Consider the following 13,091-nt stretch of genomic DNA (forward strand, 5'->3'; position numbering starts at 1 on the left):
ATGCCAGTGTTGTAGCTGTACTGGAACAGCTTGGCTAGAGGCGCAGCTAGTTCTGGAGCACAAGTCTTCAGCACTACAGCTGGGATGTTGTCGGGGCCCATAGCCTTTGCTGTATCCAGTGCACTCAGCCGTTTCTTGATATCACGTGGAGTGAATCGAATTGGCCGAAGACTGGCTTCAGTGATGGTGGGGATATCGGGAGGATGCTGAGATGGATTATCCACTCGGCACTTCTGGCTGAAGATGGTTGCAAACGCTTCAGCCTTGTCTTTTGCACTCACATGCTGGACTCCGCCATCATTGAGAATGGGGATGTTTGCAGCGCCTCCTCCTCCCGTTAGTTGTTTAATTGTCCACCACTATTCACGACTGGATGTGGCAGGACTGCAGAGCTTTGATCTGATCCGTTGGTTGTGGAATCGCTTAGCTCTGTCTATAGCATGTTGCTTCCGCTGTTTAGCATGCATGTAGTCCTGAGTTGTAGCTTAACCAGGTTGGCACCTCATTTTTAGGTACGCCTGGTGCTGCTCCTGGCATGCTCTTCTACACTCCTCATTGAACCAGGGTTGATCCCCTGGCTTGTTGGTAATGGTAGAGTGAGGAATATGCTGGGCCATGAGGTTACAGATTGTGCTGGAATACAATTCTGCTGCTGCTGATGGCCCACAGCGCCTCATGGATGCCCAGTTTTGAGCTGCTAGATTTGTTCTGAATCTATCCCATTTAGCACGGTGGTAGTGCCACACAACACGTTGGATGGTGTCCTCAGTGCGAAGACGGGATTTCATCTCCACGAGGACTGTGCGGTGGTCACTCCTACCAATACTGTCATGGACAGATGCATTTGCGACAGGTAGATTGGTGAGGACGAGGTCAAGTAAGTTTTTCCCTCGTGTTGGTTCGCTCACCACCTGCCGCAGGCCCAGTCTAGCAGCTATGTCCTTCAGGACTCGGCCAGCTCGGTCAGTAGTGGTGCTACCGAGCCACTCTTGGTGATGGATATTGAAGTCCCCCACCCAGAGTACATTATGTGCCCTTGCAACCCTCAATGCTTCCTCCAAGTGGTGTTCAACATGGAGGAGGACTGATTCATCAGCTGAGGGAGGACGGTAAGGTGGTAATCAGCAGGAGGTTTCCTTGCCCATGTTTGACCTGATGCCATGAGATTTCATGGGGTCCAGAGTCAATGTTGAGGACTCCCTCCTGACTGTATATCACTGTACCGCCACCTCTGGTGGGTCTGTCCTGCCGGTGGGACAGGACATACCCAGGGATGGTGATGGAAGAGTCTGGGACATTGGCTGAAAGATATGATTCTGTGAGTATGGCTATGTCAGGCTGTTGCTTGACCAGTCTGTGGGACAGCTCTCCCAATTTTGGCACAAGTCCCCAGATGTTAGTAAGGAGGACCTTGCAGGGTCGACTGGGCTTGGTGTTTTGCCGTTGTCGTGTCCGGTGCCTAGTGGTCCGATGCCGGGTGGTCCGTCCGGTTTTATTCTTATTATGACTTTTCGTAGCTAGATTTTACAACTGAGTGGCTTGCTAGGCCATTTCAGAGGGCAATTAAGAATCAACCACATTGCTGTGGGTCTGGAGTCACATATAGGCCAGACCGGGTAAGGGCGGCAGGCTTCCTTCCCTAAAGGACATTAGTGAACCAGATGGGTTTTTACGACAATCCAGTAGTTTCATGGCCATCATTACTGATACTAGTATTTTAATTCCAGATTTTTATTTAATTAATTGAATTTAAATTCGCCAGCTGCCGTGGCGGGATTTGAACTCATGACTCTGGATTTTTAGTCCAGGCCTCTGGATTACTAGCCCAGTAACATAACCACTATGCTACCGTACCATGGTTGAATAGCTGCCAGTGTGTGTGGCCTGTGAGTTGTGGATGGGCGGCTTGAAACAGTTGTAATGTGTAAGGGTGAGAGGAAGCATCTGGTTGGAAGATCTGAATACTGATGGAAAGAGTTTGTTGATATGTGGGTGATGGGGGGTGTAGTGCGTGGTGCAGATGGTCGGAGATGCCACTTGACAGTTGACCTCACTCACCTTGACCACTCATGTCAAAGCTTTGAACTTCTTCCTGCACTGCATTCATGTTCATGATGCTGTGCGCCTGGCATTGACTTCGTCCCCCGCTGCCTCCCACTACCTTTTGGATATATGTCTGGAGGGCCTCTTGCCCCCTTGCCCCCCTGCCCCCCACTCCCCCACCCCTGTGGATATAGGATGTCCCTCCTTCTGTCCACCTCTTGCACCAAGGTCTCTAGTGCATCAGCAGAGAACCTTGGTACATGCACTCTCGCAGGCCTGGTACCAACCCAGATCGGCACATTGGTGAGGTCTGGCATGCAGATTGGAGGATGTGGGATTTAGTAGTGAGCAACCTTTATTCAATGTTTCAACATAACTCATCAGTGTGCAAACATAGGGATGAGACCTGCATTTGTATTTTACGTGTGCAATGTCTGATCTCCGTTCAGACAGACTGTTATTTTCAGCAAATAACAGGTACCAGCTACCTTTAAGAGATTTCTAAGAAACACCCTCCCTTTAAGAGATTGAGCTCCTTCTGATGATGGAAAGTGCAAATTGCATTGATTCCACATGCAAGGCCCAGAATGGAGCGCTGATTGCAGGTAAGTCCTCCAGTGGGCTGAAATTTGCGTCCTGCCTGCGCAGGGGCCATTGGGCATGGGGTAATAGCACATCACGCTACCTGCACCCAAAAACGGCCCTTATCCAATTCTTTTCCCCCTTACTGTTTCCTACTTGAAAGGAAAAAAAAAATAGTAGTGACTCTTGTTCAGCTCCCAGCAGCTGGATTATAGAGGAACACTCATGAAAGACCAGTGAGAAGGCCCTCAAAACAGATGGGGCAGGTTGGGGGCGGGGGTTGAAAGTGAAATTAAAATGTTTTTGATTTTCAATTTCTATTCATCTAACAGCTGGGATTCTTCTCAGGTTGTTCACAGTATTCAAGATACCTGTTCTACATAGTGACTGGGTGTGTTGAATATGTTAATTATAAAACACCAGTTATTTTGTCAACAAATTGACTGACTGGACTAATATCTCCTATCTTGAATGATGCAATGGAATAGGGTGGTTTACTGGCTAATCATTTTAAATTAATTGAAGGTAACTTGTCTTTTAAAATTTGACTTCAAAAGTAAATGATTCATTACTTCATGTAAACTTCCCCAAAATCTGTACTTGTCCTACAGGCCACCATTTGAATGATAAAAATGATAATACTTACACTGGCCCCCTGGTACATATTTCACTCCTGCCCACCAGTTGAAAATCATTGTGCCATGGTGGTAAACATGAAGAAATGTGATCTGATTGTACTTTTTCCTCAGAATGAAAAATATCTGCCAAAACACACAAACAAAACGGAGTTAGCAGGACATGAGCAATGAAGAACCAAGGAAAAAAACTAAGATATGCATGATCATATGGAAATCCTTTCAAGCAAAATAAACGATAAAATCTACTTCAATGATCAAGCCCAATTCAACCTATCCTCTCGTCACTTATAGGCAATGACCAAAAAGCTTGAATGGTGGACTGGGAGAGCTGGGCAAGAGAATAGTTGACAATTTATATTGTTGCATTTCCTCTCAACGGAGATAAATTTCTGTATCTGTGTTAAGAACAAACTAGAATCAACTGTACTTCATCCTCAGCACTGGTGAGGTTAAATTCAGTGATATAGGGTTCATTAGATTTGATGCATACTATTTAAGATACTCTCTAATTATCTCTGATATAGACAGACTCATCTATCACCAGCACAGTGCCATTAATAATGTTAGTCCAGAGAAAGCACTTTTTTTTTTAAAGTGTAAAATCTCTAAGGAGATATTAGTATTGATTTTATTCAAATCCCATTTTGAAGCCATGAAAATCATATTTCACACTAGGAGATTAAATTTGTAATAGGATTTCATTCAGTCTCATCTTGTGTGGTCGAGACGAATGTCAAAATAATTTAGCAGCCATTGCAATTGAAAAATATGCTTAGAATGTTCATTAAAATTCTATGGTGTAGCTGATGTTATTCAACTTTTTTTATTTTACATCATACTTAACTAGGCTATAAAAATATTAGTATGCAGTTACATTTACAGAATTCCCTTAATTTGCATGGCTACATATGCAAATGAAACACCAATGTGCTAAAAGTAGCATGTTAGCAGCTCAATCTCATTGCCTACAACCAAGCCCCCAATTTCAGATGCTGCTAATTAATGGCTAGCTAGTTTGAACTAGTATTCAAAACCAGGTTACTCACCCTGCTTATCAACCCAATCGCTAGTAGGCGATCCAAATCACAACACTATTACTGGCAAGTGATGCTCATTTCGAGATTGATCATGAAACCTGGAGTTTCTTTTTTGCTCTAACTAAAGTTAGGAGGATAGATGTGGTGGGGTCCATTGGTTTATCTTAATAACATGAATGAACCAGATTTAGCAAAGAAGCCCAAAGGTCATCTACCATTCCCAGGTAAAAGAAAGAAGAGAAAAAAATTGCATTTATATCGCACCTCATCACTTCCTTCAGAAATATCTCAAAACACTTCATGTAAGTGAGTGACTTGGAAGTGCAGTGACTGTTATGCAGGTAAATAGGGCAGCCATTTTGCACAAAACAAGCTCCACAAACAGCAATGAGTTGAATGACCAGTTAATCTATTTTTGGTGGCACTTATTGAGGGAAGAATGTTGGTCAGGACACAGAGAACTTTCATTTTACTTTCAATAGTAACATGGGATCTTTTAAAATCCAGTTCAATGGGCAGATGGGACCTTGATTTTACATCTCATTCTAAGTGGAGTGTCAGCCTAAATTAATGCGCTCAAGTCCTGGACTGCAACTTGAACCAAGGATTGTCTCTCAGGTGAATCTACCAAACTGAGCCAAGTCAGCAGTCATACTGTACTGGTTAGCAGTATCAACTGAAAAAAAGCACTCTGTATAATGCCTTGACAGGCACAGTGAGACATAGGTTTAATTCCAGAGGTAAAATGACACTGTTCTAATGAATTACAATCATCCCGTCATCACACATTTATTCATATATAGGAAATACCTTTGCACTTGTGCTTTTAATTTCACTCTGGAAAGTCTATTATTGAGTCAGGGGTGCAGTCATTAATCACTTCAAATTGAGAAGGAGGAAAGTTCCAAAAAACTTTCCAACAGCTGATACTAGCTCAACTAAGTGAATTGTGAATGTTGGTCTGATTCAAAAACTTCATTTTTTTTTAAAAAGTGCATTCCTGAGAAAAGCAGTAATATTGCCTCTTAAAAATAAAAGTAGTTTTGAAAACAAAATTCAATAGAAATAGCTGAAAGTACAGTATTTAAGATTAAAAGACAGTCACTTACCGTATCCATCAGCTCAATGACTTTAGAGAAGAAAAACCACCAGCAGACATTTGCCATCTGTAAATAGACAAAGGCGATAAAAAGAAAAAGTTGCAAAATACTCACACATCTAAAATAAAAACAGAAAATGCTAGAAATGCAAAGCAGATCCATCGCCATCTGGGGAACAAGATAGGTTAATGTTTTGGGTACAGACTCTGCACCAATAATTTCTGATGAGTCTCGACTCAAAACACTGACTTATCTTTTCTCTTTTCCGATGCTGACAGACATGCTATGTATTTCCAATATCATGTTTTTTTTAAAAAAACTTCAGAGCTTGGTGTTGCCTCATTTGCATCAGCATTAAATTTCATCTGTTATTGTTCTGCTTAGTTACATATTTTGTCCAACACATTTTTAATTTCAACTGTCCCTCTTAGTTTGGTATCACCTGCAAATGTGGCCAATTGGCACTGAGTTTCTAAATCCAAGTTATTGATGTAATTTAGAAACAGCAGTAGCGCCAATCCCAATCCCTGGGGTGTCCTACTTAGCATCCACCCACTTCCTCCCAAACATAACTGCTATAACAAATACACTTTCTTTGGGCTAATTTCTTATCTATTCCCAAGATTTATCCATAATCTCCACAATTTTGTAAAATGCGTTTTGTAAATCGAGGTACATATCAGAGCTCTCCACGGTACTCTTGCTTTTTCACTTCCTGAAAAAAGTCAAAAAGGAGATTGGTCAGGCAGGATCTTCCCTTTCTGAATCTACATTGACAGCTGTTGACTAGGTTATTGTACAGATAATCCTCAAATTTATTCCTAATAATTGATTCCATTATTTTACATGGCATTGAAGAAAGATTAACAGGTCTGTAGTTGTCCGTGTCTGCTTTGTTGCCCTTTTTGAAAATGGGGACAACATTTGCCCATTTCCAACCTCCTGGTACATCCCCTGGGTCTAGTCAGTCCCTCATTAATGACAAATCTCCTCTCTAATCTCACTCAATAATCTGGGATAAATACCACCTAGCCCTGAGGATTTATTTGTTGTGATCCCTTTTATTGATTAGTATTTGTACTAAATGCTCAAATTTTGCAACACAATAGTATTGCGGGCTAGGTCCAGAACAGTTACCTATAAATTGCAACTGGAGTTGATTTTTAAAAAGTCAGAACAATAAACATAAGCAACGTTAGCCAACAAGTATCTTTTGCTTTGGTTTGCAATTATGGGGAAAAGAGAGACCTCATTTGATGCTTAAATCTCGGTAACAATGAATAAGTTGATCATCCAAAATCAGAGTTGCCACCAACTCTGTGATCCATGTACACATTCAATATTCCAAATTTCAAACTAGACCACTTCAATCAACAAATTGTGTGTCTTCGACACCTCCATATATAAATCCACACTTTCAAATATTTTACATTTCATTATACATAAAATTATTATACATTAAGTATAGGAAATGTGTTATTAGTGCCCACTATTAGCTATTCTATAACTGAATGATTATTAGAAGCATCAAATTCTTAAGTATATGCCACTCCCAACATGTACACAAACAAAAGTATGACATCCAGTCAGTGATCGAGTGAGCATTTGTTGAAAAAAAAAGGCGAAGCAGCAGATGAAGCGCAGACAGTGACGTGGAATGATACGCATTGTGGAAAACACATTCTTCCAGCTTGCTCAAAGGGCAAGGTCACATAAAATTAAGCTATTGAAATGGCATGCATGCATCAGAGGTTTTACCAATGCCAGTGCTGGAGCTAGAACGTTGGCTTGTAAAAATCTTCCCATGTCCAAGCATCTGAGTTCATTAACGTGATTACACTCATGTACCTTGTACCTGAGTGTCACTTAAGAGTGAAACTTGCACTAGCAAGGGGAAAAATTTTATGTGGAGGACACAGCTAAAGAAACAACAACTATACTTCAGTTTTACATTTCTACAACAATCAAAAATTTATATTCATTGCAGAGTGATACAAGTCTAAACATCCCAAGTCATTATGCAAACAGTGGTGATGTGGTGAAGAATGCAAAAACAAATAGACGAGGTCTGTTGGGACGGGGTTCAAGTCAATGGGATTTTACAGTCAGTGGAAATCTCTGTTCATCACACAGGCTGCATAAACGTTTATATTTAAGGAACAGCGCGGCAGGAAAATTGTCTTTCTTTTTAATTTTTAATGGGGTTTTTTGGCTTGATATTTGGGAATGGAACAATCTATTTTGGGCAGTCAGTGCTAGCACCAAGTATTCAGAAATAAGGTATAGCACAGGTTGGATATAGAATTAAATGCATTTGACTCTGCCCCAACAATCTGCCTTATCCAACCTCTAAACAGCACACCTGCAGCAGTGTGAATCTATCCATTTCCCACACAAGCCATTTTCTGTGCGATTGACAATTTGTGGGCAGTCTTCAGCTCAGGATCTGCAACAACACTAAGATTACGTCTCTCTAATTTTTTAAGTAATAGAAAAGTCCCCAATCAAATTGAGCATTTGGAGTCACCTCCTTTGTAGTGCAACAACAGTAACATATTTCTCAAAACATACTGATTTTTTTAAAAAAGGGACAGTCCTTCAATTCAGAGAGCAGATTCAGAACCATGGATTTCAATCTATGCTTGTATAGCTGTTTCGCATTTCTACATGGCGGCCTTCTTACAAAACGGCCTGGCTTTTCATTGCTTTCACTGGTACAAAAGCAAAATCAGTACGATAATCACAAGAGGGTGCTATTCCACCACCACTGAAAACTGCAATGACATGGATCACTGCCTTGGTGGAGTTAATCATGGTGCTGCTAAGAGAAAGCATACAAGTCCAGACAGAGTTGCGGCGGAAGGGGCTAGGATAAACTGGCATGGGGAAAGAGAGGTCCCCAATCAAATTGAGCATTTGGAGTCACCTCCTTTGTAGTGCAACAACAGTAACATATTTCTCAAAACATACTGATTTTTTTTTAAAAAGGGACAGTCCTTCAATTCAGAGAGCAGATTCAGAACCATGTATTTCAATCTATGCTTGTATAGCTGTTTCGCATTTCTACATGGCGGCCTTCTTACAAAACGGCCATCATTATTCCATACAATAGGTCAATAAATAAATTTTTTAAATGTGGAGACAACCCATAAATCCTTCCAAGTCTGCCATCAAATGCCAGTGAACATTTAAAAAATGCTTATCTCTGTTTCTTCCCTCCACCCAAATGAAACATCCTTTATTCTGCCAGACCTCACAATAATTTAGACATTTGCACAAACTCCCTTAACATATACAAATGGACCATACATTAGTTTCAAGCATTTTAACTCATGATCTGCAGGTATCTTGCTACTTTCTGAATGAAAAACAAAACTAGCTTTTAAATATAACCAATAATGAATCTAGAACATATTTTCCAGAACATCACAGCATAGCAATAACTAGAATAGAACACTACCATCACTTAAAAACTGATCCCATTTACATGAAGAATCTATTCTGCAAATACAAACAAGTTACTCCAGAAAGTTTATATGTAATCAGAAGCATCTGTTAATCAATCACAATAAATTCTGGAATCTCTCTACATCTGGTGTACATGTGAAGTTAAAGAATGAACTTGCATTTATATAGTGCTTAACAGTCAATGAAGTACTTTTGAAACGTAGTCACTGATGGAATGTAGGGAAGTGTGGCGGCCAATTTAAGCACAGCAAGGTCCCATAAACATCAATGAAATAAATGACCAGATAATCTCTTTATGGTGTCATTGGCTGGGGGATAAATGTTGGCCAGAACACCAGAACTCCACTGCTCTTCTTCGAATAATGCCATGGGATCTTTTATGTCCCCCCGAGGGGGTAGACAGCGCCTTGATTTAATATCTCATCCGAAAGACGGCACCTCTGACAGTGTAGCACTCCTCCAGTATTGCACCAAAACGTCAGCCGAGATTATGCGCTCAAATCCTGGAAGAGGGCTTGAACCTGCTGACAGAGATGAGAGTGCTACCACTGACACCTAGGTAGAATGGGGAAATCCAAAGAAAGAAAGCTAACGACTAACATATTCTGCTATTAAATTAATCTTCAGATTTTGTGTGACTGGTTTGAGACTTGTCAACATTAATAAAATGCATGAAGACATTTTCCCCCATCAAAGCATTTGAGATTGGTGCACTGAAATCCGTTTCTTCTAGCTTCCTAAATAATCACCATTTTCAGTTTGAACAGTATGTTTTTTTTAAGTAGACAAATAGATGGAAGGATGGGTGATATTTCTTTAATAACACTGTATTATAAAACAATCTTTAGAGTATTTCTTCAATGATTAAAAAATGCTACACATCTGGCACTGTTTGTAACATTTATGGACTATAAATATTTACAACACTTTTGGGTTGATCTTCAAAAAAAAACAGTTCCCTGATAGGTCAGTGGGCAAACACATCACACCTAGTATGATACTTAGCAATACAGATCAGGAGCTTTGAGTCTGGGTCTGTGCTGAGGATCCCTTGGGAAGCAGTGATCATAACATGATGAATTTCACATCCAGTTTGAGAGCGAGGATCTTGGGTCTGAAACTTAAATAAGGGCAATTATAAAGGAATGAGGGCGAATTGGCTAAAGTGGACTGGGTAAATAGATTAGATGGTATGATGGTGGATAAGCAGTGGCAAACATTTAAAAAGATATTTTATGACTCGCAACAAAAATATATCCCTGTGAGGAGGAAAGACTCCACAATAAGGGTGAACCAACTATGGATAATTAAGGCAGTCAAGGATGGTATCAGGTTAAAAGAAAAAGCATACAACATGGCAAAGATTACTGGTAAGCCCGAAGATTGGGAAAACTTTAAAAACCAGCAAAGGATGACTAAAAGAATAATAAAGAGGGAGAAAATAAATTATGAGAGTAAACTAGCAAGAAATATAAAAACTGACAGTAAAAGCTTCTCCAAGTATATAAAAAGGAAGAGGGTAGCTAAAGTAAACATTGGTCCCTTAGAGGATGAGACTGGGGAAATAATAATGGAAAACAAGGAAATGGCAGAGGAATTGAACAGATATATTGTATCTGTCTTCACAGTGGAATACACTAATAATACACCAATAGTAGTAGAAAATCAAGGGGCAAAGGGGAGGGAGGAACTAAAAACAATCACTATCACGAGAGAAAAAGTACTAGGTAAACTAATGGGTCTAAAGGCTGACAAGTCCCCTGGACCTAATGGCTTGCATCCGAGGGTCTTAAAGGAAGTGGCTACAAAGATAGTGGATTCATTGGTTGTAATCTTCCAGAATTCACTAGATTCTGGAAAGGTCTGAGCGGATTGGAAAACCGCAAACGTAACACCCCTATTCAAGAAGGGAATGAGACAGAAAGCAGGTAACTATAGATCAGTTAGCCTAACATCTGTCATTGGGAAAATGCTAGAATCCATTATTAAGGAAGTAGTAGCAGGACATTTGGAGACTCATAATACGATCAAGGAGAGTCAACATGGTTTTATGAAAGGGAAATCATGTCTGACAAATTTATTAGAGTTCTTTGAGGAAGTAACAGGCAGGGTGGATAAAGGGGAACCAATGGATGCAGTATATATTTGGATATCCAAAAGGCATTCGATAAGGTGCCACATAAACGATTACTGCACAAGAAAAGAGCTCATGGTGTTGGGGGTAATATACTAGCATGGATAGAGGATTGGTTAACTAACAGAAAACAAAGAGTCGGGATAACAGGGTCATTTTCAAAATGGCAATCTGTAACTAGTGGGGTGCTGCAGGGATCAGTGCTGGGGCCTCAACTATTTACAATATATGTCAATGACTTGGATGAAGGAACAGAGTGTCTTGTGGCCAAATTTGCTGATGATACAAAGATAGGTGGAAAAGCAAGTTGCGATGAGGACACAAAGGGCCCGATTTTACCAGGCCTGCGGGTTTCCGGCGGGTTGGGTTTCAGGGGCGTGGTCAACACACTCGGTGAAATTAGTGGGTTGCCCGCGCGATCGTAGCAGGCAACACACCAATTGGATCCAATTACCTGCTCCTCCGGGCTCCGCGCTGCTGGTCTGCGCGTCGGGCGGGCTGCGCATGCGCAGTACGATCTGTCAGCTGGAGGCTCTCTAGTTAAAGGGGCAGTCCTCCACTGACAGATGCTGCAACCAATAGAACACATTACAGCATGGAGCAGCCCAGGGGGAAGGCTGCTCCCAGTTTAATGATGCCTCACCCCAGGTATCATCAGATGGGGTGAGGAGGAGGGGGAGGACAGAGCTCTTCCACCCGGCGGGCGGGAGGAAGCGGCCTGCCTCTGCCACCAAGAAGGCCTGGCTCGAGGTGGCAGAGGAGGTCACCTGCACCACCAACATATCACCCACCTGCATACAGTGCAGGAGGCGCTCCAATGACCGCAGTAGGTCAGCCACAGTGAGAACACGTAGTCTTTCCCCTACACTCTGTCTGGCACAACACTGCCCCCACCCCACATCTCCTTCGGCACCACCAACACCACTCTGTCACATCACCCCTCATACCCACTCAAACCCCATCCTCATCTTACCTGCACCTACTCACCTCGTGAGTACTCACCCCGCCACTAACACGCAACCCAATCCTCATATAATCTCATGGCTCTATCCCATACTCACCCTCTCGTGCATCTCCCTCACGGCTAGCCTCACTCAACCTGCCACCACCTGTGCTGCAGCCACAGGGCATGCATCACATATGTGCAGTAGGCAGCGTAAGGCAAACGTGTCGTGAGCATGAAGGGGATGCACAAGGGTGTTTGAGGGTTTGTCATGGGTGTTACCTATATTGAATTTCAGAACAACTCACATCACACATTATATTGGCACCACCACTGCCATGTCTCCACGAATCCTGTCTGTTTTGTGCAATAATGCCCGCTCTTGGGTATCACTATGAGGACCCACCACTGATGCCACCCATTGTGTCACTGCAGAGTAGGTGCAGGTGTATTTGCAGGGCTCTTCCGCGCAGACGACTGAGAGACATCGGCGGTGTACCCGGCTGCACCCTGGAAGGATGCGGAGGAGAAGTTGTTGATGGCAGTGGTGACTTTGGCAGCGACAGGTAAGCAGATGGTGCTGGGGCCAGCCAGGAGCAGCTCGGCATGAAAGAGGCTGCAGATGTCCACGACTACATGTCGAGCGAATCTGCGCCTCCGTGTGCACTGCTGCTCGGAGAGGTCCAGGGAGCTGCGCCTCGGTCTGTAGACCCTGTGGCGAGGGTAGTGCCCTCTGCGACGTGTCTCTCCCTGCGGTAGCCCTCCCTCCTGCTGTACAGGTGGATGTGTCACAGCACTCTGTTATGGAGCTCCACGTGTCAGAGGTGGACGGCGTGGATGGCGAGGCTGGTGATGCTGTTCGCCCTCCGAGGAGGTCATGACTGCAGCTACGACAGCCCCCATCCGCAATATGTACATCTGAGGGGGTCCGCAAGGTAGGCACATGTCTCCGGACCCCGGGGTGAGTGTGCAGGTTGGTGACTTTGACCGTCAGGAGGGGGGTGGTTGAGGCCACACTTTGTCCCAAGTGACAGAGCAGCCTCCTGCAATGGCTGAGGGTCTCCCCCCCCCCCCGACACCTGTCAAATGGACCTTTGCAGCTGCCACAGGCTGACGGCTGCAACACGTCCAGTTCAACTAGGACTG

General features: G+C 42.8%; 1 protein-coding gene across 1 annotated transcript in view; it reads right to left on the reverse strand.

The window, feature by feature from the left end:
- Nucleotides 1-13,091, reverse strand: part of elovl8b (ELOVL fatty acid elongase 8b) — a 55,375-nt gene that overhangs the window by 9,658 nt on the left and 32,626 nt on the right. Inside the window, exons 5-6 of the mRNA XM_067990099.1 lie at nucleotides 5,410-5,466; nucleotides 3,272-3,386 (exon numbers count right to left, since the gene is read on the reverse strand). Of these exons, the coding sequence (XP_067846200.1) occupies nucleotides 3,272-3,386; nucleotides 5,410-5,466 (172 nt within the window). The remainder of the gene's footprint in view (nucleotides 1-3,271; nucleotides 3,387-5,409; nucleotides 5,467-13,091) is intronic.

Source organism: Heptranchias perlo, chromosome 9, assembly GCF_035084215.1.
Source record: "Heptranchias perlo isolate sHepPer1 chromosome 9, sHepPer1.hap1, whole genome shotgun sequence".
In the NCBI taxonomy this organism is placed as follows: domain Eukaryota; kingdom Metazoa; phylum Chordata; class Chondrichthyes; order Hexanchiformes; family Hexanchidae; genus Heptranchias; species Heptranchias perlo.